Source organism: Chiloscyllium plagiosum, unplaced genomic scaffold (assembly GCF_037043375.1).
Source record: "Chiloscyllium plagiosum isolate Xiang-an unplaced genomic scaffold, Cpla_swu_hap1 HiC_scaffold_13, whole genome shotgun sequence".
NCBI classification, from domain to species: Eukaryota; Metazoa; Chordata; class Chondrichthyes; order Orectolobiformes; family Hemiscylliidae; genus Chiloscyllium; species Chiloscyllium plagiosum.
The window spans coordinates 4,277,889-4,304,341 of NW_028270151.1; the positions used below are offsets into that span (position 1 = coordinate 4,277,889).

Consider the following 26,453-nt stretch of genomic DNA (forward strand, 5'->3'; position numbering starts at 1 on the left):
CAGGCATAGCTGGGGCCCATGCAGGTGTCCATGGCTACTGCTTTGGTTTGGAGGAAGTGGGAGGATTGGAAAGAGAAGTTGTTCAGAGTGAGGACCAGATCATCCGTCGTCATTTCCGCCACCTCCAAACAGACCCCACCACCAGGGATATATTTTCCTCCCCTCCCCTATCAGCGTTCCGAAAAGACCACTCCCTCTGTGACTCCCTTGTCAGGTCCACACCCCCCACCAACCCAACATCCACTCCCGGCACCTTCCCCTGCAACTGCAAGAAATGCAAAACTTGCGCCCACACCTCCCCCCTTACTTCCCTCCAAGGCCCCAAGGGATCCTTCCATATCCACCACAAATTCACCTGCACCTCCACACACATCACTTACTGCATCCGCTGCATCCGATGTGGCCTCCTCTATATTGGGGAGACAGGCCGCCTACTTGCGGAACGTTTCAGAGAACACCTCTGGGACACCCGGACCAACCAACCCAACCACCCCGTGGCTCAAAACTTCAACTCCCCCTCCCACTCCACCAAGGACATGCAGGTCCTTGGATTCCTCCATCGCCAGACCATAGCAACACGACAGCTGGAGGAAGAGCGCCTCATCTTCCGCCTAGGAACCCTCCAACCACAAGGGATGAACTCAGATTTCTCCAGTTTCCTCATTTCCCCTCCCCCCACCTTGTCTCAGTCCCAACCCTCGAACTCAGCACAACCTTCCTAACCTGCAATCTTCTTCCTGACCTCTCCGCCCCCACCCCCACCCCCACTCCGGCCTATCACCCTCACCTTATCACCCTCACCGTAACCTCCTACCACTTATCGCATTTCCAATGCCCCTCCCCCAAGTCCCTCCTCCCTACCTTTTATCTTAGCCTGCTTGGCACACCCTCCTCATTCCTGAAGAATGGCTCATGCCCGAAACGTCGATTCCCCTGCTCCTTGGATGCTGCCTGACCTGGTGCGCTTTTCCAGCAACACATTTTCAGCTCTGATGGAGAAGTGAAGTTTCATGGAGCCCAGGGTGTTCTAGCTAGATGGATAGAGAACTGGCTGGGCAACAGGAGACAGAGAGTAGTAGTGGAAAGGAGTTTCTCAAAATGGAGACCCAGTGGTGTTCCACAGGGATCCGTGTGGGACCATTGTTGTTTGTGATATATATAAGTGATTTAGAGGAAGGTATTGGTTGCCTGATTAGTGAGTTTGCAGGTGATATTAAGATTGGTAGAGTAGCAGATAGTGAAGGAGACTGTCAGAGAAAACAGCAGAATACAGATAGATTATGGAGCTGGCAGAGAAATGCAATCTGGGCAAATACGAGAAGATGCATTTGGAAGACGCAATTCAAGAGCGAACTATACAGTAAATGGAAAAGCCGGGGAAAATTGACATACAGAGAGATTTGGGTGTTCAGGTCCATTGTTCTCTGAAGGTGGCAACGCAGGTCAGTAGAGTGGGCAAGAAGGCATACGGCATACTTTCCTTCATTGGACTGGGTATTGAGTACAAGGGCTGGCAGGTCATGTTACAGTTGTATAGGACTTTGGTTTGGCCACATTTGGAATATTGTGTACAGTTCTGGTCGCCACATTACCAAAAGGATGTGGACGCTTTGGAGACGGTGCAGAGTGGGGGACTCAATTACAAGGGTCACGAGTTTAAGGGAGATAATAGACAATAGACAATAGGTGCAGGAGTAGGCCATTCTGCCCTTCGAGCCTGCACCACCATTCAATATGATCATGGCTGATCATCCTTAATCAGTATCCTGTTCCTGCCTTATCTCCATAACTCTTGATTCCACTATCCTTGAGAGCTCTATCCAACTCTTTCTTAAATGAATCCAGAGACTGGGCCTCGACTGCCCTCTGGGGCAGAGCATTCCACACACCCACCACTCTCTGGGTGAAGAAGTTTCTCCTCATCTCTGTCCTGAATGGTCTAACCTGTATTTTTAAGCTGTGTCCAATGGTTTGGCACTCACCCATCAGCGGAAACATGTTTCCTGCCTCCAGAGAGTCCAATCCTTTCATAATCTTATATGTCTCAATCAGATCCCCTCTTAGTCTTCTAAACTCAAGGGTATACAAGCCCAGTCGCTTCAGTCTTTCAGTGTAAGGTAATCCCGCCATTCCAGGAATTGACCGTGTGAACCTACGCTGCACTCCCTCAATAGCCAGAATTCTTTCCTCAAATTTGAAGACCAGAACTGCACACAGTACTCCAGGTGTGGTCTCACCAGGGCCCTGTACAGCTGCAGAAGAACCTCTTTGCTTCTATACTCAATTCCTCTTGTTATGAAGGCCAGCATGCTATTAGCCTTCTTCACTACCTGCTGTACCTGCATGCTTGCCTTTATTGACTGGTGTACAAGAACACCAAGATCTCTTTGTACTGCCCCTTTACCTAAATTGTTTCCATTCAGGTAGTAATCTGCCTTCCTGTTCTTGCCACCAAAGTGGATAACCATACATTTATCCACATTAAACTGCATCTGCCATGCATCTGACCACTCACCTAACCTGTCCAGGTCACCCTGTAATTTCCTAACTTCCTCCTCACATTTCACCCTGCCACCCAGCTTAGTATCATCAGCAAATTTGCTAATGTTATTGCTAATACCATCTTCTATATCATTAACATATATTATAAAAAGCTGCGGTCCCAGTACTGATCCCTGCGGTACCCCCTGATCACTACCTGCCATTCCGAAATGGAGCCGTTTATCACTACTCTTTGTTTCCTATCAGCCAACCAACTTTCAATCCAAGTTAGTACTTTGCTCCCAATACCATGTGCCCTAATTTTGCTCACTAACCTCCCATGTGGGACTTTATCAAAAGCTTTCTGAAAGTCCAGGTACACTACATCTACTGGATCTCCCTCGTCCATCTTCAGAGTTACATCCTCAAAAAATTCAAGAAGATTAGTCAAGCATGATTTCCCCTTCATAAATCCATGCTGACTCTGACCTATCCAGATGTGCAGTAATTTCATCCTTTATAATAGACTCCAGCATCTTTCCCACCACTGAGGTCAGACTAACTGGTCTATAATTTCCTGTTTTCTCTCTCCCACCTTTCTTAAAAAGTGGTACAACATTAGCCCCCTCCAATCTGCAGGAACTGATCCCGAATCTATCGATCTCTGGAAAATAATCACCAACGCATCCACGATTTCTCGAGCCACCTCCTTCAGTACCCTGGGATGTAGACCATCAGGCCCCAGGGATTTATCAGCCTTCAGACCTAACAGTCTCTCCAACACCAATTCCTGGCAAATATAAATTCCCTTCAGTTCAGGTCCTTCAGCCACTGTTACCTCAGGGAGATTGCTTGTGTCTTCCCCAGTGAACACAGATCTGAAGTACCAATTCAATTCTTCTGCCATTTCTTTGTTCCCTGTAATATATTCCCCTGTTTCTGTCTTCAAGGGCCCAATTTTAGTCTTAACCATTTTTTTCCCTTTCACATACCTAAAAAACTTTTACTATCCTCCTTTATATTTTTGGCCAGTTTACCTTCGTACCTCATTTTTTCTCTGTGTATTTCCTTCTTAGTAATCCTCTGTTGTTCTTTAAAAGCTCCCCAGTCCTCCGTTTTCCCACTTATCTTTGCTATGTTATACTTTTTCTCTTTTAACTTTATATGTTTCTTAACTTCCCTCGTCAGCCACGGCCGCCCATGCCTCCTCCTGGGATCTTTCTTCCTTTTTGGAATGAACTGATCCTGCATCTTCTGCATTATACCCAGAAATATCTGCCATTGTTCCTCCACTGTCATCCCTGCTAAGGTATTGCACCATTGAACTTTGGCCAGCTCCTCCCTCATAGCTCCATAGTTCCCTTTATTCAACAGAAATATTGTCACTTCCGATTGTACCCTCTCCCTCTCAAATTGCAGATTGAAGCTTATTGTATTATGTGTGGAAAGTTCTTTACTCAGAAGGTGGTGGGTGCCTGGAATGCGTTGCCAGCGGAGGTGGTAGAGGCAGGAACAATAGCAGGCTTGGAGGGCCAAAGGGCCTGTTCCTGTGCTGTCAGGTTCTTTACTCTTTGAGAGCTGATCGGGGAGCCGTTCATATTGTTTATTTATATATTCAGAAGGCTTTGGTCAAAGTCCCACATAATAGGTTAATGCATAAAATTAAAGTATGTGGAATTTGGGGTTGTGGGATGGATAGAAAATTGTTCAGCAGATAGGAAACAATGAGTAGGAAAATAAATGTTTCTGAAAATGACTAATGGGGTACTGCAGAGATCAGGTACTGAGACCCCAGTTACTCACAGAATAAATGAATGATTCAGATCGGAACCAAATGTAATATCTCCACATTTGCAGACGATACGAAGCTGGGTGAGAGGGTGAGCTAGGAAGAGGATTTCAATGTGATTTGAACAGTGAGAGGGCAAAACATTGGCAGGCGCAGTACAACGTGGATAAATATGAGGTTTTTATCCATTTTGGTAGCAAACATAGCAAGGTAGATTATTACTTGAATGGCTTTGAGAGAGTGGAATGTTCAATGAAGCCTGGCTGTTCTCATGCACCAGTCACTGAGAGTAGGTGTGCAGGTGCAGTAAGCAATAAAGAAGACAAAGATCTGTTGACCTTTATAGCAAGAGAATTCGAGTACAGGAGTAGGGATGTCTTGCTGCAACTATACAGGGTCTTGGTGAGACCATAGCTGGAATATCGTGTACAGTTTTGGTCTCATTATCTGAGGAAGGATGATCTTGCTATGGTAGGAGTGTAACAAAGGTTTACCCAGACTGATTCCTGCGATGGCAGGACAAGCGCATGAGGAAGGATTGAATCAGATCAGATTGTTGTCATGGGAGTTTAGAAGAACAAGGAGTCCAAATGACTTACTCCTGCTCTTATCTTCTATGTTTTTATGTATTACTCTAATTGAACAGTTTGAGAAGATCAAAGGCATTGATCACTGGATTGGAAATATTTCCTCTCAGACAAAAACTTAGTGCAAAGTCTTAAAATTAAATCTAATCAATTTGGAATGATATCAGAAGGCAATTTATTAGACAGCAGAATCTTAAAATGCTTTCCTCCAAATACAAGTTGAGGTTGGAGAATTAAAAATTCCAGAACATATATTATTAAGTTTTTTGTGAGAGTTTATGGAGCCATGCTCAGATATAGAGTTAAGATTTTCATGAACATAGCATTCACAGCAAACAAAACAAAGTGCATAAATATGATCCGATAGCCCTTAGCATGGTGTGGGGGGACAAAGATTGGGTCCTGAATATTGACGGGGATTCTGACATTCAGGGTGAACAGGAAGCTAGATAAAGGTGGAGGGATAGCACTGTTAATTAAGGATAGCATTAGGGAAATAGTTAGAGAGATCTTGTTTTAGGAGATGAGGATATAGAATAGTTTGAGTGAAGATGAGGGATAGCAAGTGAAAGAAGCCACTCGAGAGAATGATATACATGACCCTTTACAGTAACACACTGTCCATCAAACACAAAGGAGCTGAGGGCCACTCAAGATTGTTTTGCCATTCAGTAAGGTCATGGCTCATCTGTTTATGTTTCAAGTTGCACATTCCGATCTACCCCCACCATCCACAGTTTTCCTTGTGTGACAAATATCAAAACATTCCTGTCCATCAGAAGTATCTAAGGAGAAGTGCTGGCTGCTTGTGATAAAGGGATGGGATGGCTTGAATCTACACATAAACACGGAAAATCAGATTATCAGTAGCAGTCTTGCTACGGAGTTCATAGAATCTTTCAAGACAGTTTCTGACAGCAGCACATTCTGGTTCTATTAGATTTGGCATTGTGTAAAGTGGCAGGATGAATTAAAAGCCTCAGACTGAATATGATTGATTTTATATCCAGTTGGAATGGAAGAAGATTGGGGCTCAGACTAATATTTCAAACAAGGTGGCTCAGTGGTTAGATTAGATTCCCGACAGTGTGGAAACAGGCCATTTGGCCCAACAAGTCCACTCTGACCCTTCGAAGAGTAACCCACCCACTTCCCCATACTTAACACTATGGACAATTTAGAATGGCCAATTCAGCTAAGCTGCACATTGTGGGAGGAAACCGGAGCACCTGAAGGAAATCCACAAAGACACTTGGGCAATGTGCAAACTCTACACAGTCATCTGAGATGGGAATCGAACCAGAGTCCCTGGTGCTGTGAGACAGCAGTGATAACCACTGCCATATGACAGCACCAGGGACCTGATCAATTCCAGCCTAAGGTGACTGTCTATGTGGACTTTGCTCATCTCTCCGTGTCTGTGTGGGTTTATTCCCACAGTCCAAAGATATGCAGGTTAGGGTATATTGGCCGTGCTAAATTGCCCAGAGTGTCCAGGAATGTGCAGACTAGATAGATTACCCATGGGAAATACAGGGTTACAGGGATAGGGTGGGTCTGGGTAGGATGCTCTTCGGAAGGTTGGTGTGGATTTGATGGACCAAAAGACTTGCTTTCATATAGTAGGAATTCTATTCTATGATTCTATCTAAATAAGGGCACTGTGTGGACATGAAATCAGAGCTATTAGGAGTGAACTGGAATAGTAACCAAAAAGGAAGTAACAGCAGATATAGGGAATATTTAGAAACGTATAAACAGATAGCAAGAGTTTCAACAGGTATCTAAAGAGGAAAGAAAATGAGTGTTGGCCTTCTGGAGAGTGAGAGTAAGGTATTACTGGTAAATAAAAAGCGGCAGATGAAATACTTTGCTTCAGCCTTCATTATCAAGGATACAAAATATATTCTGCTGTGTATATACAGAATAGCTGTTGTGGGATTGTCTTCAAACAACGATGGAAATCAGGGTGAGTGGTGAAAATAATCTCTTTATTCAGAAACCCCAACTATCCCAAGATTGAAGTGGCAATATAATCCCAAAATACAATTCTTACAAGAGCCCCTTTATACATGATTTGGAGGTGCTGGTGTTGGACTGGGGTGTACAAAGTTAAAAATCATACAACACCAAGTTATAGTCCAAAGTTAAAAATCATACAACACCAGGTTATAGTCCAACAGGTTTAATTGGAAGCACGAGCTTTCGGAGCGCTGCTCCTTCATCAGGTGTTCTTACATGTATTAAAATCCCATTACTGTAGTGTTACATTGTTTTATCTATGTTACACAAAGGTTTGAGGGGCTCCTGAGAGACAGGAGATGGTTTAAAATGTGCTAAGTGCTGGCTGCTACTTCTGATGGGATTAAGAGTGTCTGTTCGGTCTGCTTGCATAATTAAGAGGTGTGTGTCCTTTTGTCTTTTGAGTTAGTAAATGTTAGTAAAAATACTGACCTATATGCTCTACATAAGTTAGAAATTGTACCTGTACTTAATAAAAGAAAAAGTATATTAAACTGATTACTGCAGCTGGGTTGTGAGGTTTGTGCAAGACACTTGTTCGGCCATATTTAGAATACTGTGCACAGTGCTGGTCGCCACATTACCAAAAGGATGTGGACGCTTTGGAGAGGGTGCAGAGAAGGTTTATGAGGATGTTGCCTGGTATGGAAGGTGCTCGCTATGAAGAGAGGTTGAGGAGGTTAGGTTTGTTTTCACTAGAAAAAAGGAGATGGAGGGGGAACTGATTGAGGTTTACAAAATCATGAAGGGTATAGACAGGGTGGATAGAGACAAGTTTTTTCCCAGGGTGAAGGATTCAATAACAAGAGGTCATGCTTTCAAGGTGAGAGGTGAAAAGTTTAAGGGGAATACACGCTGGAAGTACTTCACACAGAGGGTGGTGGGTGCCTGGAACGCGTTGCCAGCAGAGGTGGTAGAGGCAGGCACGGTAGATTCATTTAAGGTGCGTCTGGACAGACGCATGAGTAGGTGGGGAGCAGGGGGATACAGGTGCTTAGGAATTGGACGGCAGGTTTAGACGTAGATTTGGATTGGCTCAGGCTTGGAGGGCCGAAGGGCTGTAAATTCTCTTGATTCTTTGTTTGTTTACTATTTGCTGGTGTGAGTTTCATTCATTCATGCAATTTCACTCAAGCACTGTTTTGACAGTTTCTTAAAGGGATAATGGCCCAGTTAAAAGGTATTTAACAAGTACATGCTAATTGTGGAAACTATTTGGTGTTCTGTAATTTATTCAGGTCCAGCAGATGGTTGGTAAGGGCTGATTAATATTATAATATTTTGTGGAGATATGATGGCAGAGATGGTATTGTTTACGATATTAACACCTATTCAGAGGTAAATACTGCTTGTAGCAAGGGCTGATAAGGTGTGAAAATGCAGTACAGTGTAATGGGTTTGAAAGGTTTGCTTTGATTAGAAAGAGTTGTTATAAATTTAGTCTATGTTATAGACCAAATGTACTACAAAATGCAGTTTTGTAAATGAATGAATGAAACCGTCATGATTTAGAGATGCAGGTGTTGGACGGGGTGTACAAAGTTAAAAATCACACAACACCACGTTATAATCCAACAGGTTTAATTGGAAGCATTAGCTTTTGGAGTGCTGCTCCTTCATCAGGTGGTTGCCAGCTGAGGAATAAACCCATATTATAGTAAACAATGGGTTAGTAAAGGGTTATGAATGAAGGAACGAGAACTGGTATTAATGAATATAGCGAGCTGGTGAGTGAGTTAGTAAAGAAAACCTAAACCACAATATCTCACACTGCCAATCAGAGGTGGAAGGGAGAGAGAGGAACATGGTGAAATGACCTTTCCCAGGGATGCAGTACTGAGCAAAGTGATGGAGCTGTGGCTCACAACTCTCCAGGTGCAGATACATCTCAACCCAGGGTGTTAAAAGGAATGGTTGGTGTCCAATGTCCAAGATGCCCTTGATTCATCTGAGTGGAAGCAGAAATATAACCTCTCCAGTTAAGTAAGGGAGCAGAAAACACAAAGTATTGTCTAGTTAGCATGATAGTTAATTACTGAAGGTGTTAGAAGTGATCATTAAACTGGTTAAAGCTGTGCACTTAGGAATATACAAGGTAATTGGAAATAAGTCATTTGATTTTGTAATGGAGAAATCATATTCCACCAATTTTTTAGACTCGTTTGCTGTTAGATCAATAGTTAATTTAAAATCTGTTATTGGTAATTATTTTGTTATCGAGGGATATGACACAAAGTGGCTTATCATTAAAAGCAGACAGCATGGTTTTGTGAGGGGCAGGTTTTGCCTCATAAATCTTATTGAGTTCTTTGAGGAGGTGACAAGACAGGTCGACGAAGGTCGAGCCGTGGATGTGGTGGATATGGACTTCAGCAAGGCATTTGATAAGGTTCCCCATGGTAGGCTCATTCATAAAGTCAGGAGGTATGGGATACAGGGAGAGTTGGCTATCTGGATTCAGAATTGGTTGACTGACAGAAGGCAGAGAGTGGTTGTAGATGGAAAGTATTCTGTCTGGAGGTCAGTGTTGAGTGGTGTCCCGCAGGGCTCTGTTCTTAGGCCTCTGCTCTTTGTAGTTTTTAAAAATGACTTGGATGAGGAAGTTGAGGGGTGGGTTAGTAAATTTGCCGATGACACAAAGGTTGGAGGTGCATTGATAGTATCAAGGGCTATTGCAGGTTGCAGCGCAACAGAGACAGTCTACAGAGCTGGGCTGAGAAATGGCAGATGGAGTTCAACTTGGATAAATGCAAAGTGATCCATTTTGGAAGCTCGGACTTTTCTCTCTGGAGAGAAGGAGGAAGAGAGGTGATCTGATCGAGGTAGACAAGGTAATGAGAGGCATGGATAGAATCAATAGCCAGAGACTTTTCCCAAGGGTAGGATTAACTGGCACGAGGGGTCATAGTTTTAAGATATTAGGAGGAAGGTTAAGAGGAGAGGTCAGAGATAGGTTCTTTACACACAGAGTTGTGAATGCATGGAATGCGTTGTCAGCGGTAGTGGTGGAAGCACCTTCTTCAGGAAAGGCTTATGCCCGAAACGTCGATTCTCCTTCTCCTTTGATGCTGCCTGACCTGCTGCATTTTTCCAGCAACACATTTTTTAGCTCTGATCCCCAGCATCTGCAGTCCTCACTTTCTCCATGCTACATGGATAGTAGTGAATTGAGGGATGCGTAGGTTAGGTTATTTTATTTTAGATTAGGAATAATCCTCGGCACAACATCGTGGACCAAAGGCCCTGTTCTGTGCTGTACTTTTCTATGTTCCATGTTCTATGTTCTAAAGTGGGGTATATACAGCTAGGCTGCAAATCAGTCATCATCTTATTGAATGATGGAACAGGCTTGAGAAGGTAATTGCCCTCCTCCCGTGTTCCTATTGGGAGAACTTAACGTTTCTTTTGAAATAACGGCCAACATTCCGTTTGCCTTGCCTATTATCTGCTGAAATTGGATGCTAAGTTTTTGCGATATATGTACAAGGACATTCAAATCTTTCTGTGCTGTAGCTTTCTCCATTTAAATAACAATCAGCTCCTTTACACTTCCTGCCATAGTGCATACTCTCATATTTTCCTGTGTTGTTTTCCACGGCTATTTTTTGCTCACTTGCTTGACTTTGTCTATATCCCTCTGCGTCATCTTCATCACATGCCTTCACCAACTGCTTTGTGACATCTTCAGACTTGGCTATAGTCCATTCACTTTCTGCATCCATGTTTTCCAGTTGTCTGGGACTTTTCTACAATTTAAGCCATCCATTACTGCTGTTGCTACTTCTTTTAAAATCCTAGCATTTATCGTCTCAGGTCCAGGGAACTTGCCTCTAGTAAATTTTATCCAATGATAGTTATTGCATTTAATCATAGAACATAGAACATAGAACAATACAGCACAGAACAGGCCCTTCGGCCCACGATGTTGTGCCGAACATTTGTCCTAGCTTAAGCACCTATCCATGTACCTATCCAATTGCCGCTTAATCCTTCTCCTCTTTTTGCCCCTTGATTATTGAGAAATTTTGGAATTGCTATTATTATAATCTGCTGTGAGGGTTGATGCAAAGTATTTATCTAACTCCTCTGCCACCTCTTGGTTCCCACTATTATTTCCCCAGCCTTTTTTTTCTAAGAAGCCTATATTCACTTGAGTCCCTCTCTTCTTTTTTCTTATATATTGAAAGAAGCTCTTGCTGTTCATCTCAGTATTTCTTACATGTTTACTCTCAAAGTTTTGTCGTCTCCCTCTTTTGTTTGGTCACCTTTTATTGATTTTTAAGACTTACCCAATCCTTTCACTTGCCACTAACCTTTATCACATAGTACGCTTTTATTCTTTCAATTTGATGCTATCCTTACGTTTTCTGGTTAAATCAAAGTTGGCATGACCCCTTTCTAGAATTCTTCTTTCTCACTGGGATCTGTCTTTGCTGTGAGCCGTGAACTATTTTCCTAAATGTCTGCCAAGTTTCTTCAACTGTCTTTGCTGCTAAACCCCCTTCCTAGTACACTCCAGCCAGACCTGCCCTCAGTCCACTGTAATTATGTCTATTTGGGTTTAGCACATTTGTTTCTGACCCAAGTTTCTCCATCTCAAACTGAATGGTAAATTCCATCATGTTATGGTCACTGTTTCCTAAGGGATAAAACCGTAAGACTATGGAACTTTGCCATTCTGTGAGATCATAGCTGTTCTGATAATCCTCAACTACATTTTCTTACCCTTTCCCAAAACCCTGATTCCCTGACTGGTTAAAAATCTGCCTTTCTCAGTCTTGAATATACTTAACAATCCAACTTCAAAAGCCCTCTGAGGTAAAGAATTGCACAGATTCCTAACCGTTTAACAGGAAATTCCTCCTCATCTTGGTCTTAAATGGGTGACCACTTATTCTGAGATGATGCTCTCTGTTCTGGACTGTCCCACAAGGAGAAACAACCTTTACAAACCTCCCCTGTCAAACCCCCTAAGGATCTTTTGTTATTTACTTTTACTCTGAGAAAATTTATTAAATCTGCCTCAGTAGATATCACCAGATCCAAAATAGACTAATTCCTGGTTGGATCCAAAACATACTGCTTTAGGAAACTATCCCGAATACACTATGAATTCTTCAACAACAAAACATTCTGAAGAAGGATCACCAGATCCAATACGTTAAGTCTGTTTTCTCTCCAAGGATGCTGCCTGACTGAGTTTTTCCAGCAATTTCTGATTTTGTTTCTGATTTCCAGCATTTGCTGTTCTTTGATTTATTTTGAATGAATTCATTCTATTTCTGCCAATCTAGATGAAGATTAAAGTCACCCATAATTAATTTATGTCTTTGTTACATGCTCTCATTTCTCCTCATTTATTCTCTGTCCTAGTAGGGGCACCACTGTCTTCTTCTACTTGTATTTCTTACCTCTGTCCTTATGGATTTGACTTCTTCCGATCCAAGATCATTTTTTGCTACAATACTTAATTCATCCTATACAACAATGTAACCCACTTGTTCAGAGACAACAGGCAACTGGCCATACAATTGGAATTGGGTAAAACAAATACATTTATGTTCTGAGCTGTGGGGCTGGTGAGCTAGCAAAAGACAGCGCATTCCTTGTTCACCTCTTGCTGAGGTTGTAGCACTGTTTGTGACATGCCATTGATTACAGGCGGCCAAGTTGAAAATACCCCATTTACCTTTACTTTCTTCTTCCCGTTGATTCACACTAATAGAGGCATAGCAGCAAAGGAATAATAATCCAGAGGCACAGACTAATGTTTTGGAGACACAAAATCAGATTCCATCACCTTACAGAATTCAAATACCAGTGAGAGTTCACTCTTCATCACACCTTATAGATTTGACTTAACTATGAAGGGCTTTTGCCCGAAACGTCGATTTTACTGCTCCTCGGATGCTGCCTGAACTGCTGTGCTCTTCCAGCACCACTAATCCAGAATTGTTCCTTTCAATTCCAAGTCTTGAGAGTCTGATAGCAATTTCCTTGATTATTTACACAACAGATTAAACTTTTTAAAGCTTGAAATAACCCTAACAGGGATTCTAACATTCTGGGTTATTTAAAGCTTTTCTGGTTAGAATCTGGTCTGGAATTTTCAAACTAAAACTCTTGCACCCTATTTTTCAGCTGTTCTGAATTAACTCTTTTCCTGAGGAGAAGTTGCTCTTGCATCTTTGAACAGAATCAAACACTTTAAAACCTATGGATATCCCCTCAGCAAAACTTAATTCTCGATTCTTCTAAACCACAAGCAAGATTATGCCTCTCAATGTTTGCTTGCTCTGAAAGTGAAGCTCTCACAATACAAACAAATTCATGTTGCCACTCCGGGGACCCCAGAGTGCCATGCTCTCTCCAATAAAACCATGGGTCCAGAAAAATGAACAAGTTAATTAGAGTCATAGAGTCATAGAGATGTACAGCATGGAAACAGACCCTTCAGTCCAACCCGTCCATGCCGACCAGATATCCCAACTCAATCTATCCCACCTGCCAGCACTTAGCCCATATCCATCCAAACCCTTTCTATTCATATACCCATCCAAATGCCTCTTAAATGTTGCAATTGTACCAGCCTCCACCACCTCCTCTGGCAGCTCATTCCATACATTCCATTCTCTGTGTGGAAACATTGCCCCGTAGGTCTCTTTTATATCTTTCCCATCTCACCCTAAACCTAGGCCCTCTAGTTCTGGACACCCCGAACCCAGGGAAAAGACTTTGCCTATTTACCCTATCCATGCCCCTCATAATTCTGTAAACCTCTATAAGGTCACCCCTCAGCCTCTGACGCACCAGGGTAAACAGCCCCAGCCTGTTCAGCCTCTCCCTATAGCTCAAATCCTCCAACCCTGGCAACATCCTTGTAAATCTTTTCTGAACCCTTTCAAGTTTCACAACATCTTTCTGATAGGAAGGAGACCAGAATTGCGCACAATATTCCATCAGTGGCCTAACCATTGTCCTATACAGCTGCAACATGACCTCCCAACTCCTGTACTCAATACTCTGACCAATAAAGGAAAGCATACCAAACACCTTCTTCACTATCCTATCTACCTGCAACTCCACTTTCAAGGAGCTATGAACCTGCACTCCAAGGTCACTTTGTTCAGCAACACCCCTGAGGACCTTACCATTAAGTGTATAAGTCCTGCTAAGATTTACTTTCCCAAAATGCAGCACCTCGCATTTATCTGAATTAAACTCCATCTGCCACTTCTCAGCCCATTGGCCCATCTGGTCAAGATCCTGTTGTAATCTGAGGTAACTCTCTTCGCTGTCCACTACGCCTCCAATTTTGGTGTCATCTGCAAATTTACTAACTGTACCTTTTATGCTCACATCCAAATCATTTACGTAAATGATAAAAAATAGAGGGCCCAGCACCGATCCTTGTGGCACTCCACTGGTCACAGGCCTCCAGTCTGAAAAACAACCCTCCACCACCACCCTCTGTCTTCTACCTTTGAGTCAGTTCTGTATCCAAATGGCTAGTTCTCCCTGTATTCCGTGTGATCTAACCTTGCTCATCAGTCTCCCATGGGGAACCTTGTCGAACGCTTTATTGCAGTCCATATAGATCACATCTACTGCTCTGCCCTCATCAATCCTCTTTGTTACTTCCTCAAAAAACTCAATCAAGTTTGTGAGACATGATTTCCCATGTACAAAGCCATGTTGACTATCCCTAATCAGTCCTTGCCTTTCCAAATCCCTCAGGATTCCCTCCAACAACTTGCCCACCACCGACGTCAGGCTCACTGGTCTATAGTTCCCTGGCTTGTCCTTACCACCCTTCTTAAACAGTGGCACCATTTTAGCTAACCTCCAGTCTTCCGGCACCTCACCTGTGACTATCGATGATACAAATGTCTCAGCAAGAGGCCCATCAATCACTTCTCTAGCTTCCCACAGAGTTATCGGGTACACCTGATCAGATCCTGGGGATTTATCCATTTTTATGCGTTTCAAGACATCCAGCACTTCCTTCTCTGTAATATGGACACTTTGCAAGATGTCACCATCTATTTCCCTACAGTCTATATCTTCCATATCCTTTTCTGCAGTAAATACTGATGTAAAATACTCATTTAGTATCTCCCCCATTTTCTGCAGCTCCACACAAAGGCCGCCTTGCTGATCAATACTCTCTTTTATTCATTCATGAGATGAAGGTGTCACTAGCTAGACTAGCATTTATTGCTCACCCCTAATTGCCCAGAGGGCAGTTAAAAATCAACCACATTGCTGTGGGTCAGGAGTCACATGTAGGCTGGACCAGGTAAGGATGGCAGTTTCCTTCCCTAAAAGGACATTCCTCTCCAACAGCCCCATCCAGTCTCCCTCCTCCAATACCTTCCTTCGCCTCTCTGAACTGGTCCTCACCCTCAACAATTTTTCTTTTAACTCCTCCCATTTCCTCTAAATCCAGGAGGTGGCCATGGGTACCCGGATGGGCCCCAGCTACGCCTGCCACTTTGTTGGCTACATCTAAGAGTCCCTCTTCAGTAGCTACACACTCACTGTGCCCCAACTCCTCCACCGTTATATCAATGACTACATTGGCACAGTGGAAAGTCCAAACATAAACTTAGGGAATGTTTTGCCGAGCATCTCAGCTGGGCACGCAGGGGCTGGCCAGATCATCCAGTCACCGCCCATTTCAATTCCCCTTCCCAGTCCCTTTCTGACATGACCATCCTTGCCCTCCTCCATTGCCAAACCAAACCACAGTGTAAATTGGACAAACAACACCTTGTCTACCACCTGGACAGTCCACAGCCCGGAGGACTCAACTTTGAGCTCTCCTATTTCAAATAACTTCCCTTCCCATCCCCCGATTCCCAACCCAGCCCTTCCCCCTCCCTTCCACTGCTCCCTGCCACCAACTGGATTCATTTCTCCCATTGACCAACCAGGTCGTACCCTCTACCTGTCTTCACCTATCCCCACCTCACCACCCTGCCCTGCCATCCCCTTTATCTGCAGCTCCTCTTACATCCACCCCAGTCTGAAACATCAACTTCTCCACCTCCTGATACTGCCTGCCTTGCTGTGTCCCTCTCCCTCCTGATGCTGCCTGTCTTGCTGTGTCCCTCTCCCTCCTGATGCTGCCTTCCTTGCTGTGTCCATCTCCTCCTGATGCTGCCTGCCTTGCTGTGTCCATCTCCCTCCTAATCCTGCCTGCCTTGCTGTGTTCCTCCCCCTCCTGACGCTGCCTGCCTTGCTGTGTTCCTCTCCCTCCTGATGCTGCCTGCCTTGCTGTGTTCCTCTCCCTCCTGATGCTGCCTGCCTTGCTGTGTCCCTCTCCCTCCTGATGCTGCCTGCCTTGCTGTGTCCCTCTCCCTCCTGATGCTGCCTGCCTTGCTGTGTTCCTCTCCCTCCTGATGCTGCCTGCCTTGCTGTGTCCCTCTCCCTCCTGATGCTACCTGCCTTGCTGTGTCCCACTCCCTCCTGATGCTGCCTGCCTTGCTGTGTCCTCCTAGCGTCCTGCCTGTCTACTTTGGATTCCAGCATCTGCATTTTTTAAAAATCTCTAATCATCTGTGGAGAGAGAATGCAGAGTGAATTTCAGATCCAGTGGCCCTTCCTCAGAACGGTTTGTTTCTGTATTGGGGAGGGGCAGGGGGGCTGGAGAATGCAACTCAGGGGTGAGACGTGTTGTGCTTTTCTAGCACCACTCTCTGGACTCTAATCTTCAGCATCTGCAGTCCTCACTTTCTCCTCTGGGTGAGACCTTGCGTGTCCAGGGGCCGGAAGCGGAGGTCCCTGTAGCCCTGGGGGGGGGGGGGGGGGTGCTCTGGCTGAGTGCAGGAGGGTATGGAGGAGTGTGGGAGGTGGTCTGTCCTCAGTCCAGAACCAGCTCCTTCCTGGACTCCAGCGTCCTGTCCTGCAGCATTCAGTTGAGGAGGAGACAGAGAGAGATGCAACAAAATCAACTCAGATTTCACCTCCTCGGTGAGTTGATGACTTTGTTCATGGCAATTATGGAACCGTTTATTTAAATTATAAACTGGATAGTTATTCTATCAGGTGAACGGTGACATGAAGTGGTAACAGCAAATTTACTGCAGATACTGGAGTCTGTGCTCAAAACTACTTACTTCCAGCATATTTGTTTTGTTCTCAGACATTAAATGGTCCCCTCGACCGTTCATTCACTGAAACAACAAGCAACACTTTCTGTCCCGCAGCCTCCACTCAAAGCGACTCACATTCCCTCATCGGCTTTTCTTTCGCCTCAGAAACCAAAATAAAAACACAAATTCCAGGCAAATTAAAGACCATCTTCTGCATGTCATTCGATGCCTTTACTCTGAAATACCATTCCATGTAATTTGCAGATTTCAGATCTGCACAAAATATTCCTGGCCACAATAGTTGGAGTTTGTTTTGAAGCAGAGCCCTCTCTGTAAAATCCCCAGGATCAAGGATTTGTTTTTGGTTATTTACAAATTTCTCCTCCGGAAAAAAAAAATCTGCTACAAACGACAGGTTTTGGAAAAGAGTGAACTTTGAAAAACAAACATCTCTCCGTTTTTAACACGTGTGGCTGGAATTTCGTTGAACGAATTTTTGCGAATGTGAATATTTTCCTTCAACCCGCCGGGATCAAATTTTAAAATATCAAGAAGACAGTCTGTCCTTTTGGTCAAAACACTTGCCGAATTTATGGGCTCGTTTTGGAAAGGTCGGATAAGCCTGAAATAGACAAGAAAAATATTGGTGAATCTCCCCAAAAAATGTCCGTTAGTCTGACGTGCGTCTTCCTGGGGTTTTCTGTTCAATTTTAAACAATTTATTTTCTTTATGCATGCCATTGTTCCATTTTTAAAATTTATATTTTACAAGAAATGACCGTGACCTCAAAGCTGAGCAACTGAAGGTGATATTTGTTAAAAGTCTTGTAGTGAAATGGTCTTAGTTGTGAAACATTAATTATGTTTCTCTGTCTCCTCTAATGTCTGCTCAGTAACTTTTTATGCCATTGCATTGCAGGGGTTTTTTTAATGTAGGTTTGCTTTTCTACTTTAAGAAGGGGTGTACATGTGTTAGTAGCAGTTTAGGGAAGGTTTAGTGATACCTGCAATAGTGTTGGTGGAGGGTTTATCTTATGAAAAAAGATTGGACAGACTGGAACAAAAACAGAAGTTGCTGGAAAAAGCACAGCAGGTCTAGCAGCATTTGTGAGAGAAATCAGAGATTTTTCCTCCGAAGAGCAGCTCTGAGGAAGGGTCACCGGAGCAGGTCAGTTAACTCTGATTTCTCTCCACAGATGCTGCCAGACCTGTTGAGCTTTTCCAGCAATTTCTATTTTTGTTTCTGATTTACAGCATCTGCAGTTCATCCGGTTTTTATTTGTACACACTGAGCCTGTATTCTTTGGAGTTTCAAAGATTAGGAGGTGATGTTATTGAGACATATAAAATCCTGAGAGGATTTGACAAGGCAGCTGTTGAAACAATGGATTTGCTTTGTGTAAAATACTGGAAGTGGGAATGCAGTTTAGTGGGCGGCACGGTGGCACAGTGGTTAGCACTGCTGCCTCACAGCGCCAGAGACCCGGGTTCAATTCCCGCCTCAGGCGACTTACTGTGTGGAGTTTGCACATTCTCCCCGTGTCTGCGTGGGTTTCCTCCGGGTGCTCCGGTTTCCTCCCACAGTCCAAAGATGTGCAGGTCAAGTGAATTGGCCATGCTAAATTACCCGTAGTGTTAGGTGAAGGGGTAAATGTAGGGGAATGGTTCTGAGTGGGTTGCGCTTCGGCGGGTCGGTGTGGACTTGTTGGGCCGAAGGGCCTGTTTCCACACTGTAAATAATCTAATCTAATCTAAAAAAAAAGGGGTCTTCCATTTCAGGCAAAGGGCATTTTTCACTCAGTGAGTCACTCGCTGGTGTAACTCTTTTCCCAGAGACTGATTTGGCAGGAATATACCACATTCACATTGACCATGATTTTATTGAGGGGTTGAAAAGCTCATTCTGCTCCTATCCCATTTATTTATTCCCCAAATTTAATTTGTTGTTAGATTCTTAAAATATAGAATATTTTTTGCTGCATTTAAAGGTTTAAATATTTCTGCAACCAAAACATTTACAGAAATATAAGAGTAAGAAAATGCATTTTCTCAGAATATTTCTGTGAGTGATAGACTTTGGCAATGCCCATTTAGGAGGGACAGTATATCCTAGAGATTTGGTTTGGTGTTATATCAACATGTGATTGTAGCAGTACACTGCTTGCAGTTAAAAAAAGGAGTAAAAACCAGTTTTCCATTGCAAAATCTCAGGTCCTCCATGTTCTGTTGGGCTTTTTGGAATAATTTCCTTCTGTTTGCATGTTACACTTCTGTCAGGAAAGCCCAAGATCCCTGAAGCTATTTCTCATTTTGCCTTGTTCCCTTCAAAGAAATCTGTAGGTACTTCCACAGGTAGTTCTATTCTCACACCCTTTTAACATTGTACCATGCGGTTTTTATATCACCTCCTCCCCATTCTTCCTACTAAAATGATTCACTTCACACTTCCGTGTTCAATCTTATCTGCCACGTGTGCACCCATTTCATCCTGAAGTCTGCCACTGTCTTCCTCGCACTTTACGTTTCTGAGTTTCATTGTCATCTGCAAACTTTGAAATTATTCTGTCTGCACAGAGGTCCTGTCCATTAATAGAAATCAAAAGATCAGAGGTGTTAATATCACCCCGAGAAACACTGCTAAATATTTCTTTCTGGTCAGAATAGCAGTCTGTCCCATAGCTATTTTCATGAATCCTGTGATTTTCAATGTATTTAACTAGAGGCTGGAATGAGAAAACAGCTGGACTTTAATGCTGCTGGTGAGAGGTGCCCTCACTGTCACTGGGACCAGTTTGTAAAATTCGTGAAAGGATCAGTCTAACTTGTACAGCATAGATTCTGAATAGCTTTGTCAGGATATAGCAGCCTTAAAGGGTCTGAAGGAGATTATTGGATAATTGATGAGGTATGTTATATGGAGCTCAGTGGGAAGCTCGGACTGCTGTTCCTGTTTCCGTGTGTTCATGTAGTTCACTTGGGCTGCTCTGCACTAGCCCCCATTTTGTTCACTCACCCCCAGAACCACTCGACATGGCTCCAACGTGATTTACATTAGTATCATTGCTGAGGGGATATGCAGTCAGAATTACACAGAGTGTAACAAGCATCAGCAGCTTATGCCAATTATGGCAACAAAAAACAATTTTTGCTGAAAATTTAAGATTATAAGAAGTAGGAACAGGAGTGGGCAATTAACCTCCTTGAGTCAGCTCTGCCATTTAATATAATTGTGGCTGACTTCATCTCGGCCTTAACTCCTCTTTCCAGCCAGCTGTCTGTAACTACTTAACCCATTGAAAATTAAAAATGCAATTTCTGTAAGTAAAATCTATTCATTCCGTCCTGTATACATTGGGTTAACAATTTGAATTTTGTCTCCTTTGAAACAGTCACAGGAGATTTACTGAACATCCCATATGATCTTCATGCAGTATCATTTAGATTAGGAATAGTTATAGTGTTGGTTATAGTAATGATTATAATAATCAGTTATAGTAATCAAAAGGCCAGAATTAATTCTTTCGAGTATGCGTACACACTTACATTTAATTAAATAATTGGAATAAAAAGTTTGTATTGTTCATGGTGATGATGGAATTACTGGATTGTTGCGAAAAATGATCAGGCTCGTGGGGTGGCTCAGTGGCTCAGTGGTTAGCACTGCTGCCTCACAGAACTAGCGTCCCAGGTTCGATTCCAGCCTCAGGTGACTGTCTGTGTTGAGTTTGCACATTCTCCCTGTGTCTGCATGGGTTTTCTCCAGGTGCTCTGGTTTCCTCCCACAGTCCAAAGATGTGCAGGTTAGGTGAATTGGCCATGCTGAATTGCCCATAGTCCTAGGTTACTCTTCAGAGGGTTGATGTGGACTGGTTGGGCTGAATGGCCTGTTTCCGCACTGTAGGTAATCTAATCTTAATGCCCTTTAAGGAACAAAATCTGTTGCTCATACCCAGTCTTTTCTAAATGTAATTGGTTCCAGATCCACAGATTTTCATTTCCTTCAGGTATATACACAATGGTTATTGAAATTGAAGATATGTGTTGTGAATAATTTTGAATTAAAGTTGGTAGAATTAATGATGATTCTCTCTGGAATGTACAAGTATCAAAATGTTTCACAACCTTTTATGTAACTAGGATTTAATTGGACAGCAGACATTGCGAAGTTGACTTTGTAAATGTAATCTGTCATTAAAAAGAAAACTAATATATTGTTTAGGATTAAAGTGACTGGGAATTTCCTTTTTCAGAGTTACTGATGAAAAGGAAAAAAAGGGCAGTATGGCTTTCAAGCATTCTGCTTCTTCTCTCACTTGTAATTACTGTCGTTGGTATTTTCACTGAAACAAGGACAGAGAATATCAGCATCATCGGCTATGCATCTGGAATAATTGTAAGTCAAAATGAGAAATTCCCCAACTCCATGTAAATACCCAAAGCCATTTACACTCACTTAAAGAACATTGGTGATGACACTGTTTTATGCATTTAGATTAGTTGCACTGCATCTGTATCCCCACACTTTCTCATTCCTCAGTTCCAAGTTCTACTGTCAATTGGGAAGATAGTGAGATCCAGTGGAAATGATGATCTCCCCTGTTACCAAAGATCAAGCAAGATCTAGCAATTAATATGTAGGAGATGGGGTTAGCTATGAAGTTTATATACCCCTCCTTTTCACTCCATACATGTTGTCAACAGGGAAACCACTCAAGGTTAGTTAAGACTTTGTATTAAAGTTTTGTTTCAATTTGGTTGCAGAATTACAGCAAAAAGGGATCCAGATTCACATGTGTTTCAAATAATGATTTCTGAATACTTCCCTTTTAGATATAGCCGTATACATTCGTTTATATAATTTATTGCCTGGCTGGAATTAACTGTGGTTGCCATCATATGCTTTAAGATGTGACTCTATCGAGTAGTTTGCAATATTCTCTGAATTTAAATGCAATGAGCTTAGTTTTATGTTATATCCATTCTACTTATAGAATCATAGAGAAGTACAGCACAAAAGCAGACCCTTCGGTCCAACTTGTCCATGCTGACCAGATATCCTAAATTGATCTAGTCCCGTTCGCCAGCATCTGGCCCACATCTCTGTCAATGCTTCCTATTCATATACCCATCCAAATGCCTTTTAAATGCTGAAATTGTACCAGCCTCCACCACTTCCTCTGGCAGCTCATTCCATACACGCACCACCATCTATGTGAAAAAAATTGCCCCTTCGGTCTCTTTTAAATTTTTCTCCTTTCACCCTAAACCTATGCCCTCTAGTTCTAGACTCCCCATTGCCAGAGAAAATACTATATCTATTTAGCCTATCCATACCCGTCATAATTTTATAAAGGACACCCCTCAGCCTCTGAAACTTTACAAATGTGCATGTGGTGCACCGTCTGAGCCAATTTTGTTATTCATCACACTCAACTTTGTCTGCTGCATGCCAATTTAATTAGCTCAAATTTCTCTTCAATCCTACAAACTGAAATTGCTGACAGAAAATCAAAAGCATTGATATTTCATTAATTTTGTAAGGCAACGTGGCATTTACTGCAAACTTATAAACTACTCAGGTATTTTTTTCTTGGCAGTAATCCAGTCCTAGTGGTGATCCCAGATTAACGCTAATGTTCTAGAGTCACAAGTTCGAATCCCACAATGACAGATGGTGGAATTTGAATTCAATAAAATCTGGAGTTTAAAAAAAAGTTAGCCCAATAGCACCCATGTAACCATTGTCAATTGTTGTAAAGACCCATCGGGTTCACTAATATCCCTCAGAAAAGGAAATCTGCCATCCTTGTGTGGTCTGGCCTACATATGACATATTTCCAGAAGGCCTTTGACAATGTGCCACACAGGTGGTTGCTCAGTAATATAAGAGCACATGGTGTTAGGGGTGAGTTATTAGTTGACTGGCAGAAAACAGAGAGTAGGGATTAAGGGTCTTTTTCAGGGTTGCATTGGATGATTAGTGGAGTTCTGCAGTGTTCAGTGTTGGGACCATGTTATACATTAACAATCTGGATGAAGGATCTGTGGGCATTGTGGCTACATTTGCAGATGACACAAAGATAGGTAAAGAGACAGGTAGTATTGAGATAAGAAGGCTGCAGAAGGTCTTGGAAAGGCGAGGACAGTGTGCAAAGAAGTGGCAGATGGAATACAATGTGGGAAAAGTGTGAGATTCTGCACTTTGGTAGGAAGAATAGAGGCAGAGACTGTTTTCAAAATAGAGAAAAGCCTTTGGAAACCTGAAGTGCAAAGAGACTTGGGAAACCCAGTTCAAGAGTTTCTTGAGGTTAACATGCAGGTTCAGTTAGCAGTCAGGAAGGCAAATGCAAGAACAGAGATGTATTGCTGGGGCTGTCTAAGGCTCTGGTCAGAACCGACTGCATTTGCAGTATTGAGAGCAGTTTTGGCCCCCTATCAAAGGAAAGATATGTTGGTGTTGGAGGGGTGTCCAGAGGAGGTTTACAAGAATGATCCAGAGGATGAAGGGCTTGTCATGTGAGGAGGGGTTGAGGATTCTGGGTCTACACTTGATGAAGCTTAGAAGGATGAGGGGGATCAGATTGAAACTGACAGAATACTGAGAGACCTGGATGGGTGGATGTTGTCTGATGAAGAAGCTGCTCTCTGAAAGCTTATGACTTTTGAATAAACCTGTTGGACTATAACCTGGTGTCGTGTGACTTATGGCTTTGTCCACCCAAGTCCAACACCGGCACCTCCACATCAGGCACTGAATGTGGAGAAGATGTTTCCATGAGTAGGAGAGACTAAGACCCAAGGACTCAGCCTCAGAGTGAAGGGAAGACCCTTTAGAACTGAGATGAGGAGGAATCTCTTCAGCCAGAGGGTGGGGAATCTGTGGAACTCATTGCTGCAGAGGGCTGTGGGGGCAAAGTCATTAAGTTCATTTAAGACAGAGACAGATAGGTCTCTGATTAGTTAAAGGTTATGGGAGAAGGCAGGAGAATGGGGTTGAGAAACGTATCAGCCATGATTCAAGTGGCGGATCAGACCGGATGAAAAGAACAACCTGATTCTGCTCCAATATCTTATGGTCATTGACTCCTACCTGCCCTCTGAAACGGCCAAGTAGACCACTCCTTTCAAGGGCAATTAGGGATAGACAGTAATTGCTGAACTGGCTAGAGATTCCCATCTCCCATGAATGAACTTTTAAAAGAGGTGAAATGCACGAGATTAACAGTGTGAGCACCGTGAAGTAATGGGGTGATCCTTCAGACTCACTGGGCTGGCTTATATCAGACATCAGATTCCTTGAGCCCCAACAAAAGAGTTGGGGGGGATGGTGAGGAGGAGCGTGCCGAGGGGAAAGCCATCTGCCCTGAAGCCACTCAAATTGGGATTTCCCAAGACCAGGAGACCCATGGGGCCACCAGCAGGTCACCACCACATTGGAACAGCTGTTGGATCAGGATGTAGCTCAACGGTTGGGGTTTCGGGTGTTTTGGAGTAAAGACAGTTTGAGTTATAGAAGGTGAAACAGACCCAGTAAGCATCGCTCGTGCACTTTACTGCTTCTGCCCTGGAGGAGCAGCAGAATGGAAAGTGTAGCTGGTCAGAGTTGGAGTGGTGAATGGAAGAGAAGTTCTCCCTGTGGAGTGGGTGGACTGTTAGGGGAAGGTGGGTAGAGCCCAAGGGGCCACACGAAGGAGGGAAACTCACCTCCTCTGGCTGACAGCCCTCGTGGGGAAACTGACTGGACTGGCCCTTGGCTCAGTTTGTCCAAATCATTTGAAAGTGGAAAGTTTTTTTTTCAGGAATAGACTAAACCATTCAGTTAAGCTTTTACCTTTTTGTTTAAGAGTACATGTTTGATTGTCAGTGCTACCTGGTTTTAATCAATACATTTCCTTTGTTTCAGTCAATTTCCAGAAGGTATGGCTCCAATATGGAGGGGTAGACAGGGGACTGCACAGGGCTTTGAATTTAGGCCCTGTTTTGAAAGTGGTCTACGTTACATTTTAGGTGCAAAAGCACAATTGTTATTTTCAATATTTGAAAGCACATCAAAGTCTGTATATTACTGTGGGACTCACTGGATATCTTTGCTACTTTTCACTGTTTAATGAATCTGTTTTGCAGTTTATAACTTAAGGCACCTCAAGGAGATTACACAGGAGCTAACTATATATCCTGTGAGTCTGATACAATAACAAGCAATGAATGTTTTTATTTGACCTATGGGTTCTCAACATGGGGAGGTAAATTGATAGTTAAAACCACATGTTGCTTCATTGGGAGCAAGAACTATGTTACTCATTTTGGCACTGAATCCAAGGACAGCATTTGAGAGAGATGCCTTGAAAACATAAGACTTACATTACTTTTCCAGGCACGCTGACAATATTTAGAAATCAAGAAGTTATTTTGACTGATGTTTTCTGTGGAGTCCAATGTATTCAACCATTTTTTCTTCAGTTCAGGGCAAATGCTGGGCGATCAAAGATGATATTATCTTTGAGTCAAATGCAGTTTGCTGCTGTGCAGTTAAACCATTTAGAGTCTAGTCATAGAGACATAGAGATATACAGCACGGAAACAGACACTTCTGTCCAACTCGTCCATGCCGACCAGATATCCTAACCTAATCTAGTCCCATTTGCCAGCATTTGGCCCATATCCCTCTAAACCCTTCCTATTCATGTACCCATCCAGATGCCTGTTAAGTGGTGTAATTGTATTACCTCCACTAATTCCTCTGGCAGCTCATTCCATACATGTACCACCCTCTGCGTGAAAAAGTTGCCCCTTGGGTCCCTTTTATATCTTTCCCCTCTCACCCTAAACCTATGTCTTCTAATTCTGGACTCCCCCACCTCAGGAAAAAGACTTTGCCTATTTACATTATCCATGCCCCTCATGATTTTATAAACTTCTATAAGGTCACCCCTCAGCCTCCGATGCTCCAGGGAAAACAGCCCCAGCCTATTCAACCTCCCCCATATGCCCGAAACGTCGATTGTCCTGCTCCTTGGATGCTGCCTGACCTGCTGTGCTTTTCCAGCAACACATTTTTCAGCTCTGATCTCCAGCAACTGCAGTCCTCACTTTCTCCTCAAATCCTCCAACCCTGGCAACATCCTTATAAATTTTTTCTGAACCCTTTCAAGTTTCACAACATCTTTCCGATAGGAAGGAGACCAGAATTGCACGCAATATTCCAAAAGTGGCCTAATCAAGTGTCCTGTACAGCCGCAAAATGACCTCCCAACTCCTATCATCAGTGCTCTGACCAAGAAAGGAAAGCATACGAAACACCTTCACTATCCTATCTAACTATGACTCCACTTTCAAGGAGCTATGAATCTGCACTCCAAGGTCTCTTTGTTCAGCAACACTCCCTAGGACTTTACCATTAAGTGTATAAGTCCTGCTAAGACTTGCTTTTCCAAAATGCAGCGCCTCGCATTTATCTTAATTAAACTCCATCTGCCA

General features: G+C 43.1%; 1 protein-coding gene across 6 annotated transcripts in view; it reads left to right on the forward strand.

The window, feature by feature from the left end:
• Positions 1–26,453, forward strand: part of LOC122556369 (transmembrane protein 255B) — a 110,157-nt gene that overhangs the window by 16,767 nt on the left and 66,937 nt on the right. For 3 of the 6 annotated variants that reach the window (XM_043703001.2, XM_043703002.2, XM_087993212.1), the window contains exons 1-2: positions 16,759–16,854; positions 21,227–21,369. In XM_043703001.2, coding sequence (XP_043558936.1) covers positions 16,821–16,854; positions 21,227–21,369 — 177 coding nt within the window. In that variant the 5' untranslated portion in view covers positions 16,759–16,820. Of the gene's footprint in view, positions 1–16,758; positions 16,855–16,959; positions 17,657–17,763; positions 17,783–21,226; positions 21,370–26,453 lie in introns of those variants that run through there. The other 3 variants (XM_087993209.1, XM_087993211.1, XM_087993210.1) reach the window with 3 other exon arrangements.